This window comes from Otolemur garnettii, unplaced genomic scaffold, assembly GCF_000181295.1.
Source record: "Otolemur garnettii isolate 467f Iridium unplaced genomic scaffold, OtoGar3 scaffold00009, whole genome shotgun sequence".
In the NCBI taxonomy this organism is placed as follows: Eukaryota; Metazoa; Chordata; class Mammalia; order Primates; family Galagidae; genus Otolemur; species Otolemur garnettii.
This window is the reverse complement of record NW_003852404.1, coordinates 29,505,784-29,529,099: the sequence shown is the minus strand read 5'-3', so window position 1 is coordinate 29,529,099 and position 23,316 is coordinate 29,505,784. Positions and strand designations below refer to the sequence as shown.

General features: G+C 33.3%; 1 protein-coding gene across 2 annotated transcripts in view; it reads right to left on the bottom strand.

Annotated features, from left to right (window-relative positions):
* CADM2 (cell adhesion molecule 2) overlaps window positions 1-23,316 on the bottom strand; it is a 1,018,247-nt gene that overhangs the window by 68,740 nt on the left and 926,191 nt on the right. The window contains exon 8 of one of the 2 annotated variants that reach the window (XM_003783925.3): window positions 9,686-9,805. The exons of the other annotated variant lie outside the window; for it this stretch is intronic. Within the exon in view, the coding sequence (XP_003783973.1) occupies window positions 9,686-9,805 (120 nt within the window). The remainder of the gene's footprint in view (window positions 1-9,685; window positions 9,806-23,316) is intronic. 2 annotated transcript variants of the gene reach the window in all.

Here is a 23,316-nt window from a genome sequence, read left to right as displayed (position 1 = left end):
GAAATAGAATCATTTTAGCATTCTGTGCTAATGTGGAATACTGTAACTTGACACATTGCAATTACTCAAATGTTTAGGCCCATAGCTAACTAAAAAAACCTAGACCCCCAAGCCACTCCACCACATCAACAACAAGCTACTTGCAGAAAAGTTGAATACTCCTTCAGCTGTGCAGCATACATGTTGCTGGTTGCGTCTAGGTAAACATATTTCTTTTTGTTTTCATTTTGTTTTATATTTATGCTTCATATATTTAACTTTAAAACTGAGTCAACCTCTTATAATAATTATTGTTTTCTTAAAAGACAAATGGAAATGTAGCTACATTTATAGGCTAAATGTAGAATTTAATATTTTTGCAGATAAGCATGTTTTTCTATATGGACCATCTGGATACTGAATTATTACTTAATTTTTGTCAAATAAAAAACCCCTAACATATTGACAATTAATTTTTAAAAGCTTGCAATGCTGTGAAAATTGTGTTTTATTACCAACAATAAAAGCAGAAAGATTTTTAATAGCTAAACAGTCATAATAAAAGTTCATAAACAACTTCTTGATTTGCACACTTTGGGACTTAAGTGTGTCAAGATGATATATTCTACCATTCCAAATGGCCTATTTGAGTACATTTATTGTGACTAACTCAGAACTATAATGACTTTACTCCATTCCTTCTCCATGCTGAATTTCTTTTTCTTTTATTTTGATAAATGTTTCTTTATAGTTTTGTGTTCTTTTTTTATTTTTTTTTGAAATATCTAAACTAAAAAGGATAAAGGAGAACACACTAAAAATCTCAATGAAAATTAAACAAAGGGAGGCTGGATTTTCTTTTGATATAAAAGATCTAAAGAATAGAAGTATAGGCCAAATCATTATTGCTTTTTAACCAGATTAAATTAAATAAATACTTTAGACAAGAGTTTGAAATTTACATAAGTCATATTGTGTTTACTTTATTTTATTTTGAATCCAGGGACATGAAGCAATTGAGGTGAAATCTGCACACAAATAATATTCTTTCATTTCACATTTTAAGCAACTCTGGGCTTATTAAATATGCCCACATTGCACATGAGTAGAATTTGACAATTGATCTCAGTTTTTCTATGCTGACATAAAGCAAATTTTACTTTCATTTAATATAACTCAACATTGCATATATGATTTTTTTACAAGTCATTAGTATTGCCTCACATTTATTAAGTTTTTTCAAAAGTTAATGTTTGAAAAATTAATCAAGTAATATAATCAGTTAGGATTATACTGATACAAAGATGTTCCTAACTTCGTAGACATTTAAATTAGTATTATGATTCATATGATTTAAAAATACAGTGGCTTATGGGCTTAAAATTATTGACCTATAATTTCTCAACTGCAACTATATTTATTCTAGATGGGTGCTAAAATTTATTCTATGACACATGAGTAGTTTAAAATATTTCACTTAAAGTTACCTTTTTAAACATGTCCTATAAAATTAATGCCATGATAAGACTGTATGTCCTCCTTAAAATTCACATTTTGAAATTCTAACCCCCACGATGATATTAGAAGGTAGGACATTTGGGAGTGATTAGATTACAAAGGTGGATGCCACTTAAATATGATCTGTACTCTTATAAAAATGGCCCCAGAGATTAACTTTAACCCACGATGCCAGAATACAGGAAGAAGTTTTCCTCTATGAGGAACAGACCCTCACTAGACACTGTGCCTTGATCTTGGACTACACAGCCTTCAGAACTATGAGAAACAAACATTATTTAATAACCACATAGTTTTGACATTTTGTTTTAGCAGCCCTAACAGATCAAGAAAATAAATGAAAGATTCAACTGTGAAGAATTTAGTATACATCTATACATCTTTAAATCTTGTGAGTTTCATTACAATTACTCTGGTTTTAGATAGTTTGATAATCTTTGATTTCTTAAATCTAAAAAAATTATTTATTTTTTGTTGTCCCATTTTCAACTAAAATTGCATTGCAATTATCTTCATTATAATTAACAAATTTGATAAAATTATCAGATAAATAATAATTACATCATCTCAGAAACTGATATAAAACCAAATCTATATGGTTTGTTAATCAACAACTACTGTATTTGAATTTTTGTATGGATTGTGTAAATACCTTAATCACTATTTTTAGGAATATTCTCCTGTTGGATATATTGAAATGTATGATGCATTTGAACAGGCTCATATTGACAGGAAAGAGAGTATTTTGGATATTTTATATCACTTTTTCCTATGGCTCATCTCTACATGGAGCATAATTAGAGTCTTACATAGACAGAAACAAGTATCAAATAACAATTCATATCGAATAGGATAGGATATGAGGATTTTTTGCCTTAAATATATAAAAAGTTGTTATGAATCTTATTTATAAAATCTAGAAAACATACATAAACACTTATATATGTCACCATATCTTGTATGTCTCCTGAATTTTTAATAACATAGTATTATCTATAAAAGGAGTTTGCTACATAATACTAAAGGCTACTAGATTATGACATGGTTATTATGAAATTGAAATTAAAAAATTATTAAATTTAACTTTACATGCTAAAATTATGCTTATAATAATGCTAAAAACCATACCAAGGCATTTGGAACCATTTTATAAATTATTATATTGCATTTAATTCATTAAATTTCTTAAAGTGTTCTAAAAAGAACAATAACATTTTAAGAGAAAGTGTGTGTGTGTGTGTGTGTGTGTGTGTACATACAGATGTATATTATCTGAAGGATAAGGTTAATCAGGCCACTGTCTTAAAAAAATTCTGAAATTTCCTAATGCAGAATTAAAATTGCATGTGGGATCTATTAAGTATAGAGTATAAATGTCTTAACACAATAATTAAGTAAAAGAGATGAGGTATATATTAAGAAAAGAATATTTCAAACTTCATGGAACGTTTATCAACTTTTATGTGGTAAATATAGAAATATGTATAAAGTTTCCATATGCTCTAGTACCATTTTTTACCTAACTTTTTACATATGTAAATGAAAAGAAATTGAAGAATTTTGCTAGAATTAACATTATAATTACTTAAGAAGGAAAACCTACCATTTTATTAATTACATCATGCTACTCCATATAAACATGTTTGTTTTACTAAGAACTGAACATTAATTTTGTCATACAACGCCTGACAATTAAATTCACAAATTCCTTCTAGAAAAAGTGCTACATATTTTAATGCTGAATATCACCACAGTTATCTTCAAAGTACCCACCTTTGCCCTCCGGTAACCATAGTGATATTCAGCAATGAGTCATGTAGCACTTTTTCTAAGATGAGTTTTTGAAATTAACTGTCTGACTTTGGATATTGAAAGCTGAGTATGTTTTTCATAATCTAGATATTACCTAATCCTCAAACCCTGAGAATTAAGTGCTTCTCATTCTTCTGGTGATAAAACACTGAGGCTCAATTTAATTCATTGTTCAAGACCAAAGATCTTGTAAACAAAAGAAAAAAAAAACTTTTATCCAAAGATGTCTCTGGGGTACATTTATTCTTTGTCTTTCTCAAGACTATTCAAGCTGGTTCTCTTCACTGTGTTTTAACACCCTATTTATAAAAAAAATTGTTGCTAATGCTTGTTTATATTTTCATATGGCTGAAGCTCATTTCCCTCCAAGCAGGAATACATTTTAAACATAAGGTAAAGAGATGTGCAAATTCTCAAGGTTATGACTTTAACAATTTTAATACAGTGATTTTGCTCTAATTCATCTTGATTTTTAATGTAGATATAGACGTGATTCTTTAAATTTATTTTAAATTGGATATTTATCATATCATAGTACGGAAAATTCAGTAATAATAGGAGTTGTAAAAGTGTAAATGTAGATATTAACACTGATTTATTTGTGCTTATTTATTAAATAGAAGGTGATAAATACTATAAGAAATTTGAATAAATGCAATTTAAACCTAATAAAATAAGTTTATTTTAAATGTATTAAATAAGAGAAAGGGATAAAATAAACTAAAAAACATTTGCAGGCTGAACATATTTCTTTTCTTTAGTTCTCCGCTTTTTAAGGCAATATATTCTTATAATCCCCTTTTAAACATAATTACAAACCATTTTTCACAAATATATAAATAAATCTATTTCAATACAATTCTATCTAAAATCTTTAATTTAATAGGCAATGCATGAAGAAAGGACTATCATGTAACTTAAAAGGGACAGAATGCAAAATTTATGGCATTGTTTTTGCAATGGATAAACCTTCTACTTTCTCAAAAATAAATAACAGCATTAATGATGCAGATGAGCTTGGTAACTTCCCCAGTTCCCAGGCTTCTGTTGAACATAGAAGGAAAAAATGGTCATTAGGCAAACCTTCAATATTAGTGCTAGTATTTTTTCCTTATAAAATATATTATTTTTGGAAATTCAAAAAATCCTCAATGACTACTACAAAAATCTGTATTCCCAGAAATGTGAAAATCTGAAGGAAATGGACCAATCCCTGGAAACATGCCGCCTTTCTAGACTCAACCAGAAAGAATTAGAAATCTTGAATAGACCTATATCAATCACTGAAATAGCATCAACTATATGAAATATTCCCCCCCCAAAAGAGGCCAGGACCAGACGGCTTCACATCCAAATTCTATCAAACCTTTCAAGAGGAAATAGTACCTATATTATACACTCTTTTCTAAAGCATAGAAAAAGAAGGAATACTTCCCAACACATTCTATGAAGCGAATATCACCCTAATCCCCAAACCAGGAAAGGACCCAACAGAGAAAGAAAATTATAGACCAATATCATCAATGAATATGGATGCAAAAATATTCAGTAAGTAAAATATTCAGGAGGATCTTAGCAAACAGAATTCAACAACACATTAAAAAAATTATACACCATGATCAAGTTGGTTTTATTCAGCGGTTACAGGGTTGGTTCAACATACACAAATCTATAAATATAATACACCACATCAATAAAATAAAAATCAAAGACCATATGATTCTCTCAATTGATGCAGAAAAAGCTTTTGATAATATCCAGCATCCTTTCATGATCAGAACATTTAAGAAAATAGGCATAGAAGGGACATTTCTTATATTGATACTGGTCATCTACAGCAAACCCACACCCAATATCATATTGAATGGTGTAAAATTGAAAACATTTCCACTCAGATCAGGAGTGCGGCAAAGATGCCCACTGTCTCCACTGCTATTCACCACAGTAATGGTGGTGATAGCCATCACTATCAGGCAAGAGAAGGTGATCAAGTGTATCCAAATAGGGTCAGAGGAGATTAAACTCTCACCCTTCACTGATGATATAATCCTATACCTAGAAAATGCCAGGGACTCAACTACAAAATTCTTAGAAGTTATCAAAGAACACAGTAGCATCTCAGGATAAAAAATCAATACTTACAAATCAGTAGTTTTTATAAATACCAACAATAGTCAAACTGAAAATATAATCAAGTACTCTATTCCTTTTATAGTAGTGCAAAAAAATATCTGTGAGTGTACCTAACAAAGGACGTGAAAGATTTCTATAAAGAAAACCATGAAACTCTGAGAAAAGAAATAGCTGAAGATGTTAACAAATGGAAAAACATACCATGCTCACGGCTGGGAAGAAACAACATTGTTAAAATGTCCATACTACCCAAAGCAATCTACAGATTTAATGCAATCCCTATTAAAGCACCATTGTCATACTTTAAAGAACTTGAAAAAATAGTGCTTTGTTTTATACAGAATCAGAAAAAACATCGAATAGCAAATATATTACTCAGAAATAAATCAGGAGGTATCATGTTACTAGATCTCAGGCCATACTATAAATGTACAGTGATAAAAAAAAAAAGAAAAGCATGGTGCTGGCACTAAAACAGAGAGGTAGATTTATGGAACAGAACAGAGAACCAAGAGATGAATCCAGCTACTTATAGTCCTTTGATCTTTGACAAGACTATCAAAATGTTCAGTGGGTGAAAGACTCCCTATTTAACAAATGGTGCTGGGTGAATTGGCTGGCGACCTGTAGAAGACTGAAACTGAACCCCCACATTTCACCAGTAACAAAAATTGATCTCACTGAATAAAAGATTTAAACTTAAGACATGTAACTATAAAAATACTAGAAGAGAGTGCAGGGAAAACACTTGAAGAAATTGGCCTAGGAGAATATTTTATGAGGAGGACCCCCCAGGCAATGGAATCAACATCAAAAATATAATACTGGGATTTGATCAAACTAAAAAGCTTTTGCACAGCCAAGAGCACAGTAAGTAAAGCAAACAGACAACCTCGTGAATGGGAGAAGATTTTTGCAGGTTATGCTTCCGACAAAGGTCTGACAACTAGAATCCACAGAGAACTCAAACTAATCAATAAGAAAAGAACAAATAACCCCATTTCTAAGCGTGCAAGAGACATGAACCAGAAACTTCTCTGATGAAGACAGGTGCATGGCTTACAAACACATGAAAAAATACTCATCATCTTTAATCATCAGAGAAATGCCCATCAAAACCACTTTGAGATATCATCTAACTCCAGTAAGATTAGCCCACATCACAAAATCCCAAAACTACAGATGTTGGCGTGGATGTGGACAGAAGGGAATGCTTCTACACTGCTGGTGGGAATGCAAGCTAATATGACCTTTTTGGAAATAAGTTTAGAGAACACTCAAAGAACTAAAAGTAGACGTAAAGTTCGATACTGCCATTCCTCTAGTAGGTATATGTCCAGATGATCAAAAATTATTTTACAATAAAGACATTTGCACCAGAATGTTTATTGTAGCCCAATTCATAATAGCCAAAACATGAAAACAGCCCAAGTGCCCTCAAACCATGAATGGATTAACAAATTGTGGTATATGTACACCATGGAATACTATGCAGCCATAAAAAATTGGAGACTTCTTGATGTCACTTATGTTTACCTGGATGGAGCTGGAACGTATTCTTCTTAATAAAGTATTTCAAGAATGGAAAAAAAGTATCCAATGTACTCAATACTACTATGAAATCAATATATAATCACTTACACACTCGTATGAATGGTAAAACATAACTATAGTTCAGAAAATAGAAGGGAAGGGGGGTGGGAGGAGGGAGGGTAATTGGGAGGTGCATCATGTACCTCACTTAATGTACATAACGCAATGGTACATTTCAAAACTATTAAGAAAAGAGCATAATTGTGATGTATATGTTACTTAATTCAATGTAAGCATTTCACATTGTATATAAAATCAGTACACTGAAACCCATAAATGCATCAATGTACTCAGTTATGATTTAATGAAAAAAATGAAAAGCAAATAAAATATATACTTTAAATTGCCAAGTTGCAAAGTACTTTATTTCTACATATTTTATAGCATTTACAAAATTACCTTTCAACCCTTAAGTATAAAAAGAGATACTGGTTTATATTACATGTATGTGTGTGTGCATATGTATGTCTCATCTGAGGTTGTTTCTGTGTTTGAGAAAAAGATTAATGCTTTTAGCACGTTAAATGTCTATGGCATGAAGTTTACAATAACATACCAGTAGAACTGAAAAAAAAGTGAATTTATCTGAAAAAGAAACAACTGATTTCTTTTTAATAGGCTGATTGAAATGTAATAGGTCAAATTCCACTTAAGATTAATATGAATTAATACAAAATAATGTTGTTAACTTACTTTTAAATAATTTTTTTCTCTTATTTTAATCCATAATAGTGTTTATTTGTGTGTGCTAGGTATGTGCGTCTATATACAAACATATAAATATGTGTCCATTTAAGCAGAATAATAAACATAAATATAATATATATATATATATATGGAGATACATTCAGAAAACCAAAAGACAGATGCCAGATTTTCCTATAAAAACATCAATACTTCTCTAAAGTATTAATACATAACCATTAAGCATAAGCATGTATTTGGGGGAATGTATTAATTTCATTGCTCATAATTTCACAAGCACCAAATAATTTTAGGGCCTGGTATGTTGTATGAACTTCCTCTCTCTTTCTTTCTCTCAATAAATACTTCTTGAAGAAAAACAGAATAATTTATTATTAGGATTTTGTGTTACAAACATGCCTTAAAAATAATTCAACACAGCTCTTTCTTATTCCATCAAAGAGATTTGTTTATACAGTTGGAATTTAATATTCTCATAGAAATGTTAGTATGGATGATTATTTAATTTGAATTACTGTTTGTAAAAGTCTTTGCAGGATATATACATTAGAAAGTATAACTTTAGATATATTTTATTTTGTATACTATCAAAGTTTTTTTACTTATTTTTCATTCTTATTATTTTTATATCTTCTTCCTTTTTTATATAAATTCTTACAAGAAACATCTTTAAACCTTTCTCACTTGTAGGTTTAGCTCAAGTAAAGTTTGCTTAGTCTTAACAAAAATAAATCTAGGTATTTCTGAGAAATCTTATAACTACCACCTACCACTATCAAATGTCTTTATTCATCAATATTGTACATTGTATGATATAGTTGACATGATTAAAAAAAATTGACAATTAATAGACATAAGAATATTTTTTCTGGAATAAGAGAAAGAAACATTATTATAACTGTTAAGTCAAAGCTAGTAACTCAGTCTAATATCAAAAATTAATAAGCAGTCTTAAGAAAAACAGTCTAATTTAGCAACTTTTACAAGTAAAGAGAAATAATACTGACCATGTCCTTGTTATAACTTAATTATACATAATAATGTAAAGTCCTGTGACTGTCAAGTTAAATTGTTAAATTTAACACATATTAATTAGTATAACCAAAGAGACACAAAACACACATAAGAAGCAGGAAACAGACAGACTTAAATACCACAAATTCTCTCTGAACACTGCTTACAAAGAAATTAAATTTAAAGCATTTTTTTTTCTCTAATGCCTTTCATATTAGTTTTTACTTCTTCATCAGCTACTAACTACATAATGACTACTAAGGAATGCTTTTTATATTTTTCCATTATAACGTAATTATTTCTTTTGCCATTACAGATACCTTAATTCTCTCAAGGTTGCTTTCCTTGAAAAAAAGTGTTTGTCTATGGATACCAGCAATTACTTATGGAACCAAATATTAATTGCTATCATATTGGCCGACTCTATAATATCTACTCTAGCATATAACCTTAGGGTGATATATATGTCCACCATTTATTTGAAATTTCCTCATGAAAAATAATTTGTAATGACTCCATAGATAATGCCAGTTTTAGAACAAATTCAACACGGCATTTTAAAGTAGTTGCAGAGGAAGAGCAAGTCATTAACATTAACCTAGGATCTTAAAAAGCAAAAGGTCCCTCTGCATCCCTGAATATCTTATTTCTAAATTGTGTCTCATGTTCACATTTACATTTGTTCAAGGCTACAGAGGCCCATGTAGTTTTAATCTTTTTGTCTGCTATAGTTTTGAAATAGTCCTAAGTGAAAATAAAACAATAAAATGTACAGCCTTATCGTATATTCTATTCCAGTAACCCTAACTGCTAGTATTCTAGATGATGGTTACTTCTTGGAATTAGATAACATTGTATTTCAATTACTCTTTTAAGCTGCAAAGCTCCATTTAAAGTGTTTTCCAGGCCATAACAAAGAAGCATACTGTACCTCTGCCGCTGCTGGTTGTTGCAGATGTGGTTGGGCTGGTTGTTATGGCTACAGTGGTTGTGACTGTTGCAGTGGTAAGGGAGGGGATGATAGTAGTGGAAAGCAAAGTGTTGGGAACATCTGGTGAGTGGAAAAAAACAAAATACAAAACAAAATCATATCATGCAAACAAAAGAGAAACACAAATGATTCAAATCATAAATACATGTATCTTATTTAGTTTTAACTTCCACGGGCTTTAACAGAATATCAGGTACAAGAACAACTGTACCACACAGTTCCTGTCATTTCTTTCACTTCTTTTTCGCGCTCCATCTTAAAGCGAAAACTTGGAGCAACGTTTGAGAATAAGCAGGTTGGCTACAGTATTGACAGTGAAACTTAAAATGACAAGAATTCATTTGTTCACTGAGTCATTTAAAAAGTTTGACATGCAGTAGCAAAATACATATAAACAAAAAATAGCATGCTTTGTCAAAGAAGTACACAAAGAAATGACACATACAAATAAACACAAATGCCACCAGGTAAGATTAACAAAATGTTAACGATGAATGAGCATATGCATGTTAAATGCTTTCTGACTTTTTCCTTTGAGGAAAACGTAATGATAGGAAATAGGATGAGAGCAATCTTTAGAAACGAACAAACAAAAGAAGCCAATTGTTATTATTAAGGTTATTGTTATTTTGCTTCTCCTGTTCTCACAATGATGTTAAGGTACAATTTAGAGTCTTGCAATTCTTACCCTGATTAGCTGGTAACGCCTTCTAATAATTTTGCAGTACCTAGGAGTCTTTAACAAGTATTGAGTCAACTAGCATGGAACCCAATATTCTGAAAGGTTTAGGATTTGTCTCAATACGGCATTCTTAGGAGAAGTTACTGAACATACACTTGAGCAATAACATTTAATCCCCAGTCCATAGTCAAGTTGACAAAAGTGAACAGTAGATTCAAATATAGAAAAAATATGAATAGAAAGTATAGCTTAGCATTTAATATCTTTTTTCCTCAGTCGTAACTAGCAGAAAATATAAAAAGTAGCTTAGAGAATAATGAAACAACATAGCCAGTGTGGAGCTACGAGAATCTCGGTAAGATCCTCAGAGTCAAATCTTGTATAACGTGGATAGGCATATAATTTACACAGCAAGGAAATTAGACACAGTTCCCCAATTACCCGTAATTACTGTGCTGGGGTTTGATTTCACTTGTTTGTCACACAGTCCCTATATATTCAGAGCGTTTGACAGATTATTTTGCTATTAAAAGGCTTCCTGACATTCTCTCAGTTAAAGTCTTTGAGTCACACCAACATTTCCTAGTTCTTTACTTCTGATAAATTGCCCTACTCGATCTGTAGTCTCTACCTGCTGTATTCTCTACACTCGAGACACCAGAAAACAGCATGAGACAACTCTCTAGCTTGAGTATTGATGTTTACACCTGTTTTCAACAGAGAAAATCCTTCCTGGCTGGTCAAATTAAGAAAACAGCCTTCTGAAATCTCAGTGGTGCTACATTAATCACTGGGAAAAATGGGTTAAGCCTGGGGTGTAATTTACCATAATCATAAAATAAAACTGACTTTAACATTATTACAAATGAATAAATATTATAGACCTATACATATATACTTCTTGGTTACTAATTTTTATAATACCTTCTCATTTCTTGGTAACTTTTCCTGAATAGTTTAGGCAGACTGGAGGTAAATGAATACATTTTCTAAATGAGAAAAGCATCTTTAATTTTAACTTTTAGGCATCTCTAAAATAGAAAATAATACATTCCTTATCTGTTAGCAAAATTATTTGCTCATTAAGGTCACAAAATTTATGATTTAATAAATACAAAGGCCAATGTTTTTCATGGCTATCACATATAAGAAAAAATAATAAATAAAAATAATAAAACACCATGTAAAAAAAACCTGATGTTTGAAAATATAAAATAGATTATGACATGTGAGGCTGTTTTCCACCACATCGTGGGATAGAATAAGATTTCATTGGATCTTATTCTAGTAAGAAAGGTAGTCTTTCAAACATGGCACTGCCTTTTGATTCTTAAGAGCAGGAATACAGTTCACAGGATATTGCTTGGTTTTGTTTTTAGGTTAGCAAAAAAATTAAAAGAAGTTACATGGATTTTTTTTTCTGTTCCATATCACCAAGGATAGGTAATTAGAAAAAAAAAAAAAAAACAACCTGAATTGTTTTGGAGTGAGTATATATCCTTTCAGGTACTATGAGCATTCCATATCAACCAGACAATAGCTTTATTTCCTATAAGTATAAAACACATGAAACATAATTTTGCCTAGGTTCATATGCAAATAACTAAAAACCAGGGTAATTGTAGCATCCTCTCTTCATTTCCTCTGTTGACTTCATATGTAGCTAAAAATAAATTGGCTGTAAGTAATTTGGTGGAAATTACCTTGGCCAATATGACAATTGGATCACAAAACAACCTGTCAAAAGAAATCTTTCCCACTTTACTGTTACATATTTTTAAATACTACAATCTTTATTTCATCCTATATGTTTTAACATATATCAAACATTTTAATTTTTCTAATAATTGTGAGGGTTTCTTCTTTCTGTTCCTTCATGGCCATGCTGTTGTGACCATTCAGCTCTGTTGTGAAATAATAAATACTGGTTCAATATTGATTTACTAGTTCTGTCCATAAAAAGGGGATAATATGCAGTTAGACTAACGTTATAAGGAATTTGCTGAAAATGATAATTCTTCATAATTTCTTGACATATGCCTTATATGTTAACATCCCATGGTTAACCAAAGGCTAATATGTTAACATCCTATGGTTCATCAGAGGATATCTGAATATGAATACTAAAACATCTCTGAATAAAACATGGTCAAATTTATGGTATGTGATGCATTGTTTTTGAATACTGAATTTGGAAATGATGATCATTTAATGCACAGCTCAATCAACTTGCATGATATTCCATCTCCAATTTTTTTTTTTTTTTTTTTTGCAGTTTTTGGCCAGGGGTGGGTTTGAACCCACCACCTCCAGCATATGGGGCCAGTGCCTTACTCCTTTGAGCCACAGGTGCTGCCCCTCCTCCATCTCCAATTTTAATACTACAAAAGATAAGCTCAATTTTTTCATTATTTTTCTTAGAGAGTATATTAATTTAAATAACTACTATTGCATTTAGCTGTTACCAAAAAAAAAAAGTGATTGTGCACAATAAGCTCAGAACTTGGAATTTACAGAAGAAATTGATTGTATTATACATTTTGAGACTGTACGGTATAAAGAATAAGGAAATAAGCAATTGGTAAAATATCTTGTGGGTAACAAAAGATTTGGTGAAGTAAACTAAGTGAAAGTAATGAAATTTTGTCTAGATTTGAGCAGAGAAATTAATTCCATAAAATATTTAGGTACAATTTAAATCCAGACAAGATCAATTTCAATGAAGGTCTTCTGAATCAGAATCAAAAACATATTCTCATTAATAGGAAATGTGTTTGAAAGCTATTTACTCTAACACTGGTTTTTAAGCTGTTAAAAGTTTTGATAACATTATACAGAAATGTATAACACCAATTTGTCTGAAATCATGAAATCATGATTTTGTCTTTTAAATTTCTTTTGTTAGTTCTCTAAGTATCACATATACTAAATACTACACATTACTATATACTAACATGGATAATACTGCAATATCCTGATCATTTTAGATAAAATACTAAATGAATTCATAGAGTTCCAGGATTTATCATGTAAACTTTATCCAATTTTTACATATATATATATACACACACACACTGTTACCTACACACACACTTTATTTTTAAGTTCTATATAATGAATCCTGGAACCCTATGAATACATATGGTAGATATATACACATATGCATACATGTATATATGCATATGTATCATAGCAAATGCAGATATGTGCTTTAAGGGGAAAAGTGAGCATTTTAATTGTATGAAAACTAGAAAAGTAAAGGTTCCAAGACATAAAACTTCCACTTATTCTTTTTCCTACACATAAAATGTGAATTATAATAAATCATACTTTCATTTCACTTATAACATATGTAAAGTACTGTTATCATGTAAAAGAAAAATTGTGGAGAATTTCAATAATGTCAGGCATAACCCATAAATCTATCAATTGAACAATTTTATATTCGTGCAGACAAGGTCTAAGTTGGCTGTAAAAGTTGTTCATTAGTGAAACTTTTGTTATAAATGAATGCAATGCAAATAATCTGTGATACTTCTCTAACAACCTGGTCAGAAGTACAATTTCAACTCAAACCACAAAATTGTGGGGTGTTGAATCAGGAAACTAAAGTCTGTGTACAAGAACCATGGCTAAATTTTATTATGATAAACTCGCCAGTCCAACCTCTCCTGCTCATTCCATATATAAAGAACTGCACTCACTATTGTTTTGAGGCAGGTACATTGTTAGTATTTGCTGTAACAACAATGGCTAGAATTCCTCAGAGAATACACGACTATCTCTTTCTTTATTTTTCATAATGTCAGGTGAACACAGAGAAAGAAGCTTATGCCTAGAATACAAGAAGACATCTGCCCCAAGAAAGAGCTAGAGGTAATGCTTTCTGTTCTCTGTGCTGCCATGTTCTCAGAACCACAGCCTGTTGCACAACATTGGTTATTATCTCTTTCTTTCATCCTTCAAGTTCTGGTTTAATTATGCACCCAGCTGTAAAGCACACCCCAGTTCTGCAGAGTTAATATCATCTTCCTCTGTGCTATCAAGCACTGTACAGATACCCCTATATGTACTTGTTATTGATTATTATTATCACCATTATATTCGTGTCTATCTCTCTCAAGTCATGGGCTCGGCCATAATCAACATGTGATTTAGAATATAATTTTGTCTTTGATAAATTCACTGTGACCCAGCCCTTCATAAGCTCTCCATCTCAGAATAGCCTTCCTTTACCTGTAAAATGCTACGCTCAATTCTTAATGGGATTCCCACCTGCTTTATAAAGATGTCGTTGACCAACTAAGTTCCAACTAATTTCCAACTAATTTCCCATTGTTCTAAATGTTCACTGTGCCTTTTGACTTTATCTCCTGTTTCCTTTACATTGTCCCACCCATATGCCCACGTCCAGTCACACTTCCATTCACAACACACAGTTATGGGCAGACCCAGAGTTATATGTCTCCCACGAGCTCTAAATCTCTCTCCCTTAGTGACAACACTAATCAAAATATGTGTGTGATGTGAGGGCAACATTTTAAACATTTCTGTAATTTACATAATCGATTAACAAACTATTTTAACTCATTAGAGATAATGTGCAGTGCACACAAAGTATGCCTCATCTCTCTTCATGAAATTTGTGGCTGAAAGTTAAAAGGCTGTAACACTTATGTGGCACTTAGCACGCACTTGTTTGTATTTTGTTTTTGTTTAATGAACCAACAAGTTGATAAAATAACAACAGAAAGAATGGACTCCTTGTTCTACTTCTGCGAGTCCTCAGGGTACCCAGCTCTAAACTTTAAAGCTGGCAGTTGCTTGGCAAATAATGCTACTGCTGATGATAATAACAGTGTTGTCAGTAGATAAAGAATGATATCATTTTAATAACATGAATCAGTACCTGAGTGTTATACATGACTAATCCCTGCAAAAAGTGCTCCCCCTCACTCTTTATCATATGTGAGGTAATATATAATAATTACTGCTGAGTCTTCAAGTCTCAAATATCCCTGAAAAATTGAAAAAGCAGCACATTGAAGAATCTTACATTCTGAATGCAGATTTTTAAATGTATTAGAGCTTTAAATCATATCATCCAATTAAAAATAATATAAAAGTGTCCTCTGCTTCATATTCTAATGAAAGATTTCAAAAAAAAAAAATCCCTGCAGCCCCGGTTTGTTATTGGAGCTTATTGGAGCACAACAAATCCTGTATAACCTTGTCAAAACGAAATCAGTTTCAACAAGCACTGTATACAATCAGCCGAAGAGTGGTACAGCACCTTTTCCCCAATAACGAGCTTTTCAGGTTAAAGGTATGTTCTGTTTTCCACAAATGCAGTGTACGATAATTTTTAACTTGTCAACCTATTTTGTTTTGTGGCAGTTTCTCTTTTTAAAAATGGCATTCTGAATGGATTTTTAAAGCAAAATTAAGTCTAAAGAGGTCCAGATGCCCAAGCTGCTTGCTGCTTGTTTCTCTCCAAGGGCTGGTGTCCAATAGGGAGAAAAATTGCTACCATTTAGTTGGAATCCATATGGCACCTCCTTTGGGCTTTATGTGACTAAGCAACCTCCAGTGTGGTCCTAGAGCAATCAGAGCCAGGTACACCACACATCTATGTTACTGATAATAATTAACAAATAATTTAAAGAGTGAATCATAACCAAGAGTTATTAATATTAGCGGAGGCGCAGAAGGTTTAGAACTAAATGTATATTAGAATTACGAAGGTAAGAAATGGGTTTTTTGGTGGAAGGTATTTGCATTTCCTTACATGAAAAATAATAGGGCATCCTTCACATTTGTACTGCTACTTGTGTTGCCATTAGAGACAATGGTAAGAGTCAGTTTACTGTATTTGCTTTTGCCTGTGCAGAGAAGGACATTTGTCTATTCCCACTATGTTCAGCTCCATAAGCAGCCTTTTGGATTATAGCATGAAAGTGGATAACAGCACCAAGGCTCTTACTTAAACGCAGCCCTCAGATTGATAGGGTCTCAACTCACCGGCGCTATCCTCCTCCCCATGAGCCATACAGTAACCTCGTCTGCTTCATAAAAGGGAACCCTTTTAAAAATTGTATTTGAATGAATCCCTTTTCATCCCTCTGATAGCTTCCACTGGTTTCTCCTACTACATGGAATACTTGGACAATAAAAAAAGCTGTTCTTAAAAAATGAAAGTACTGCAATTTTAAGCTGTGGGTGGTAACCAACAGTTCTGTGTAATTACAAGAGAGTTTATGAATAAAATCAATGTGCTATTTAAAAAAAAGATGTGCATTTTTTTCTTTTATAATACTTTTTTACATTCCCAAAGTAAAGTGGAATTTAAAGTAGGGGAAAATGCCTCTGAAGTGGCTGATCCTACATCATTTAGCTCCACCTCTTTCAATACTGCGAGCTCTTTCCTAAAAAGTAACTTTACCTAAGAATAAATCAGATGACTTAGTCAAATATTTCAAGTTCTGTGAGGATCTAAGTGTCCTATGGAAGAATATTACTGGCATTCATTAAAAGAAAAATTAAATCCAATATGAGTGTACACAAGAAGTGAGAGGGACCGGAAAAATACCAATTGAGAAATACAAATATTTGGATTTTTTTTATTTGTAGGCTCTGTGCTAAAGTACCTGAAGGACATTTTGCATCTCATTTAACCTCTGTGTATCTGTTTCCTCATCTAAAAACCGAACAGTTACAACTTGATCATTTATATAAATCGTTTTGGACCAGTGACAGATCATTGTTGATCTTCTAAAAGCAAAATACCTTCACTCAAAACAAAATATAAAAATTTTCACATATGACTTCAGGAGGTATAGGGAAACCCTAAAGATATTGGTTCAGATTCAAAATGCAACGAAGTAATGTATACATTGCCTCCCTTTCTAAGTCATGTAACTATCATCTTCAAAATAATCATTAAACTAAAATTAGAAATTATTACACAGAGCTAATTATAGTAAATACTATTTTTACATGCACGTTTATTGGTTGCCAATTTTAAAAACATACTAAGTTGCCTCCAAATACGATATTTAACATTGCAATATAGAAGCTTAGTTAAATGTAAATTTAAAAGAATGTGAGAAATGTTCAAAGATTATTGTCCTAAACTTCCTCACCTGTAATTTAAGAAAAGTACCAGTGGCTATTTGCAGATAATGTTTGTGCATGAAAAATAAAAAGATTTACTTTGACATATCCGTAGAAGATAATCTCTAAAAAAGCTAAGAATAAAGTTAAAAAGAATTATTAATGAGCACCTACCGAGCTCTGCTTTTCATGTCCCCTCCTGTCACCTTTATCCCTAAGGTTCAGAGCTCTCACAAGAGCCATGTCTCTCTTAATGGTAAAAAAGGTTAATTTTTGGTTAGCAATAATCATAATTTTGGATAAAAATGAACCTGCTTGAAGCCAATTATACAGTTCTCTAATTTCAGAGATGTTTACCAGAGATATTAATTATCCCATGCACACTTGTTCATGTTGTGCATGGCTTAATTTGATAAGGCACATTTGATATGGGTTGGTGGGTAAACACGTTTTACTTTTTCTTTTCCAACATGGGATAAATGTCAAAGGTCTTTACTTTGGTAACCAAGGGATATCAGGTATTACTATTACCCTGATTTTTGCTCACTTCAGGCAGTGTGTATGTGTATATGTATGTGTGTCTGTGTGTGCACACACACATACATGTGTATTCATGTTGATATGGTTGCGTATGTATGTGTATATGTGTGCATGTATCACTACATTGAAGTTTCTTCTCTTGAAGATAGACACAGAGACAGAAATTGAATCATCAAAGAAATATTTGTTGATTATTTACTATTTGGAAGGCACTGTTCTGACACCTAGAGGTAAACAAGATGCCTACAATCTCTGTTTTCAAGAAAGTCATAATCTAGCCAGAGGGTATAGAATATGTAAGCATGTACAGACACATACATAAATAATATGTATACATATACCAATGGTGCAAAAATGTACGTACATTTTAAGAAAAGGAAACACTGTATTAAAGTTGCTATATTCCAGTCACGTTTGACTCCTGCAATTATAAGAGATACAATATACATGATAACAAAGGTTAATCATATATATACTAAGTATTACAGTTTTAATACAGTGTTTTCCTTTCTTAAAATGTGTATGTATATGTATTTTTGGCACCTTCTGTACTGTGGTAATTCTATTTTAGATGCTAATTCTCCAGGTGATCCTGACTAACCCCTATTCTGGGAATGCTGCCAAGATATCTGGTGGAAGTATTACTCTTTATGTAGAAATTCCTATTTACTGTAGGTTTTCCTTTCCTCACACACCATAGGCTGTGATGTCTGTGGTAGTGTCTTAGCCACCTACACATTCCTTACAAAGCATGTATTCTTTTCCTCAAGATACAAGCCCTGGGTCTGGGGGGTTGCAGTGTAGAGACCTACCTGTGTTGTAGCTGCCTAAGACCACACCTTTAGGTTTCCCTGATGACTCCCCCTCCACCAACAAGCCAGATTTGTCTCCCTCATGCTTTGGTTTCTCAGCTTCTTTGGCATTTGGAGATCGCTCTCCATAGAAGGCCCTCTCATGAAACATACGTTCATATGTACGTGCATACACATTTACGTACAATCAAATATACAAATGGGCAGCTAGAATAGCAAATAATAATAAATGTCCGATAAAGAATTAAAGGGAAGTCATGTTACTTGAGCACCACTTCAGATGGGAGTGGCCCATGAAGGGCTTCTCTGAGAAGTGTCATTTAATCGGAGACCTGACTGACAAGAATTCAGTCTGCAAACATGAGCTTTCCTTGCCTTCCCCGAACAAGCATTCCAGGCAGAGGCAAAGTTTCTAAAAGGTGAATGAGGTGGATGTCTGAGAGGGTTGAAAGAGGAGCACAGGTGCACGGAGAGTGAGGAAAGATACCACAGAGGCAGGGACCACTCACAGTATTCAGGGCTTGGTAAGATAAGGGAATGAGAGTTTAGCTTTGATAATAAGTGTGATAAAATGCCTTTGGATAAACTTAAATGACAGAAAGACATAAAGGGAGATACATTTAAAATCTTTATATATTGCAGCTGTGTGGGAAACAGATTGATGGAGTGGCAGTGTGGAAGCGGTGAGCCCATTAGATCACATTCAATAGTCAGGCTAGAAAGGAAGATGGAAAGAAATGCCCATACTAGGAGCACGTTTCCGAGCAGTGTTGACAGAACCTGGTGATGAACTGGGAAGAGGAATCAAAGATAATTCCTCGATTCGGGAACAAAATACATACGTTGTTGTAATGTTTGTGAAAACTACATTGTAAGAAGCTACAAAGCAGGTTTTATGACAAATCTATACCTTCTATTTAGAGATACCGTTGTTTCTGCAAACCAGTGCCAAAATTGTCTCCCATGGGCCATCGCACACGTGTTTTACTTGAAGTCTCTGACAAATGTGCCAAGTAATGCACACACACCTGGATAAAAGGGCTCTGGACATGTTTGTAACGCTACCGACTGCATGGGCGTACTTCCACATAAACAAGTCTACTGACTTGAGAGTCACAGATTTATCCTTTTTACCTTACTAGATACTGTAACGGAGAGAAAATATTACACATAAAAGGGCAGGAAAAGATTTGTGTAAATGATTACATTGTTTAGTGATTAGGGGTTTTCCCCAGTGTACCTGTGAGTCAGTGGTGCATCTAGGCACATAGAAACCTGGGCTTCAGAAAGGTATTTCTCAACAGAATGCTTTACTCGGAAAGCTGAGACCTGAATGTATCCACTTCATGCTCATCTTAAAACAAAGGAATGTAATTCTGCCTTAACTCTGTGCTGAGCGTGCTCACACACACACACACACGCCTCTTCCAAGGTTCTATAATGAACACGGTGCTCCGGTCTCCACTATGGTGTGCCTTTCCCCGTCTCTGCCGAGTTCAACCCTACTCATCCAGTCGGAGGTACACCTTTCCTGCAGGCATCAGAGCTCTCTCTGGTTATTCATGTCCGGAAATGATACGTTTTATCTCAGCGATTAAAGAAGGTACTGTTTTAAGAATCATCCAACTAGTTACTGCCTGGAAACTCTCAATCAGAGATGAGACCAGCAACCGCAGGGCCCTTCCATTAGCGCGCTGTTTGCCGCCCCGTCTGGGTATCTTCTCCATCCTTTTCTTCCTACACTGCACATTCTCCATCTATGCTTCTGAGGAAACTGCTCCAAAGGAAAAATGCTCATTATCAGCACACAGAATTCATTTACCAACTGGTAGGTCTGTTTCCCTGTGAGGGAACAGCTTTTAGCTGAATCCCTTTTTAATGTTTGCTAGGCTGTACATCTGTCTATAATCCAGGCTTCCCTTCCCACTCCTCACCCCACTCACATGAGCTCAAAATGCCCTGCTCTCAGTTCTATCATGACCTGTAAATACCACCTTGCTTAACAGAACAAGTAAGCAAAAAAATATCATAGCCTCTCCCTGCTTTTAAATGTTTTATTGCTGGATGATTCATAAACAAACGCATGTCCCTAGAAGCTGCCGACCTTTTCATTTAGTTTTACATTTACTACGAAGCACCAAGGCACACTTTACGTTTTCATTGTGATGGAGGTCCTCATTAGCTTTCAAATCATGATATAAACGCATACAAGATATATTCCTGTAATGCTGGGACGTATGCATTACAATCATATTTGCTTAGCTCTACAGTAAGGGGAGTTTAAAAACAAATTTAGGGTATGACTTTATGACATTCCTGATCTGTTTCATAATTATTTTTGCATTCACCTATATAGGCATAATTGCCAAATTTAGGGTCAAATACTAACAACCTTACAGCAACTCAATTTATGTTTTGAATATTTATGAAATATTTGAAAGACACGATGTACGGATTGGATGGGTAAAGTGAGAGAATTCCTTCCAGGACTTATTTTCCTGTCTCCTGGTTAGCAAGTCACCTGAGACGGAGAATCGGCACCCAGGATGGAAAGTGAGCCTGCATTTACCTACGGTTTCTGAAAGAGCTGTATGCGCAAATGATCAGCAAAGCTTGGAAGCTTGGCTGGATGCAGCAGTAATATCTGTATCTAGAACTTTCTGTCTCTGAGTATTTTTGACATTTATTATCAGTAATAAAAGCTGAGTGAAATGAAAATAGCAGTCTTATTGATTCTTAGAAGCTGGAAAGGCACATTTAATAGCCTAATACCTTTCAGGAGACCCAAACACATAGACATTTCCAACAGTAATATTCTCCTGCTATTAAATTTTTTTAAAGACCCCAAACTCTCTTTTTATAATGAATCCTACCGACTAACAACAAAATGTGGGGGATCCTGTTCTATGTATGTGTTACTTCTGAAGTAACTTACCCTGAAAATCAACAAACCAAAAGCAATCTTACATTTTTCATCAGTATTTATTTCAATAGATACATCAACAAATAAACTAAACAAATCATAACTTTGGAGAGAAATTTTAAAGATACCAAGTCAGCAAATGTGATAAGCTGTTTGCCAGTACAGAAATGTAGGCAAATTTTAATTCTCTTCTACTGTATACTATCACAACACTAATCATGGAGGATTCTACTTGTCTCTTATGGTTGTAAATATAAAATATCCTAGAAAAGCAAGAAAGTGTACATAAGAAAAGTCAATCTATGGAAAGTTGTATAGTGGCCAAACTCATTCAAAATAAGAATAGCAAGAGTCAAAATGGAAAAGTAAGAAATTATTGTGAAACCTTATTCATACAAGAAGAAAAATAATGAAGTAGTAGAGTGTGTTAGAGCAGCAGTGTAAGAATTCTAACACTTACACAGTGTTACTATAGTAATAGGAAGAGTCAATTTGAGGAGGGAGGGAGAATATTATGAAAAAAGTTTGGAATAGTCTATCTTAACTCTCATATGACTGAGGAAAAGCCTGAGATTCCCACTGAAATGCTAAGTTGACTTCTTGTCATCCTTGTGGGCAATCTGGATGAGCCACTGATAATTCAGCTACTTTTAAAACAAAAAAATGAACTGCTCATTTTTCTCAACTTATATGCCTTTATTTCTTCCAAATCCTGGAGAAGGTTTTTGAGTCTAGAGATGATACTCAAGTCTTCTAGCATATCTGTTCATTTTACGTTGTATTTTGAGAAGTGATTGTTAATTTCTCCTAAAGACACTGGGGGAGGGTGGCGCCTGTGGCTCCAAGGAATAGGGCACTGGTCCCATATACCAGAGGTGGTGGGTTCAAACCCAGCCCCAGCCAAAAAAAAAAAAAAAGACTTTGGGGGAATTGAGAATGAAACTTAGAATTGGGGGCAGGAGATGTGGTCATTGTCTTTGACCTCTCCGTAGACATTCTTCCTCAAAATTTTTCTGGTCCTGCACATTTTTGACACTTTCAATCAATCAGTTAATGACAAATAAATATAACAACTTGAATTGCTTACAACCACAAAATACGGTTAGCCTATGGTCATTAGTAAGGCCTTGTAGCCATTCTTTTCATGATAAATGGGTATTTCCAATGCTCTCTGTAGTGGATAGATGCAGGTGAGTAGTTTTTACTTGGGGCTGGGGGGAATGTCTTACCTAAATCTTCTGAACTTGATGTTGCATTAGGGAGACAAGATTATATAACCTTTGTCCTGATGTCTATATTATTAATTTGCTATATTGGGGAATTTTTAAGATGTTCTCTAACTCTTAGCAAGAATATAGATACACATAACCTAATTTATGTTCTGAGTACATTCAGGAATGTTTATAGGCAACAAGTTGCATACAATGCCTGGGTCAGTTTCTTAGCAGAGCACTGGAGTTGGACTGCCTTTGGTAAAATAAGGGTACTAGGTACAAAATAA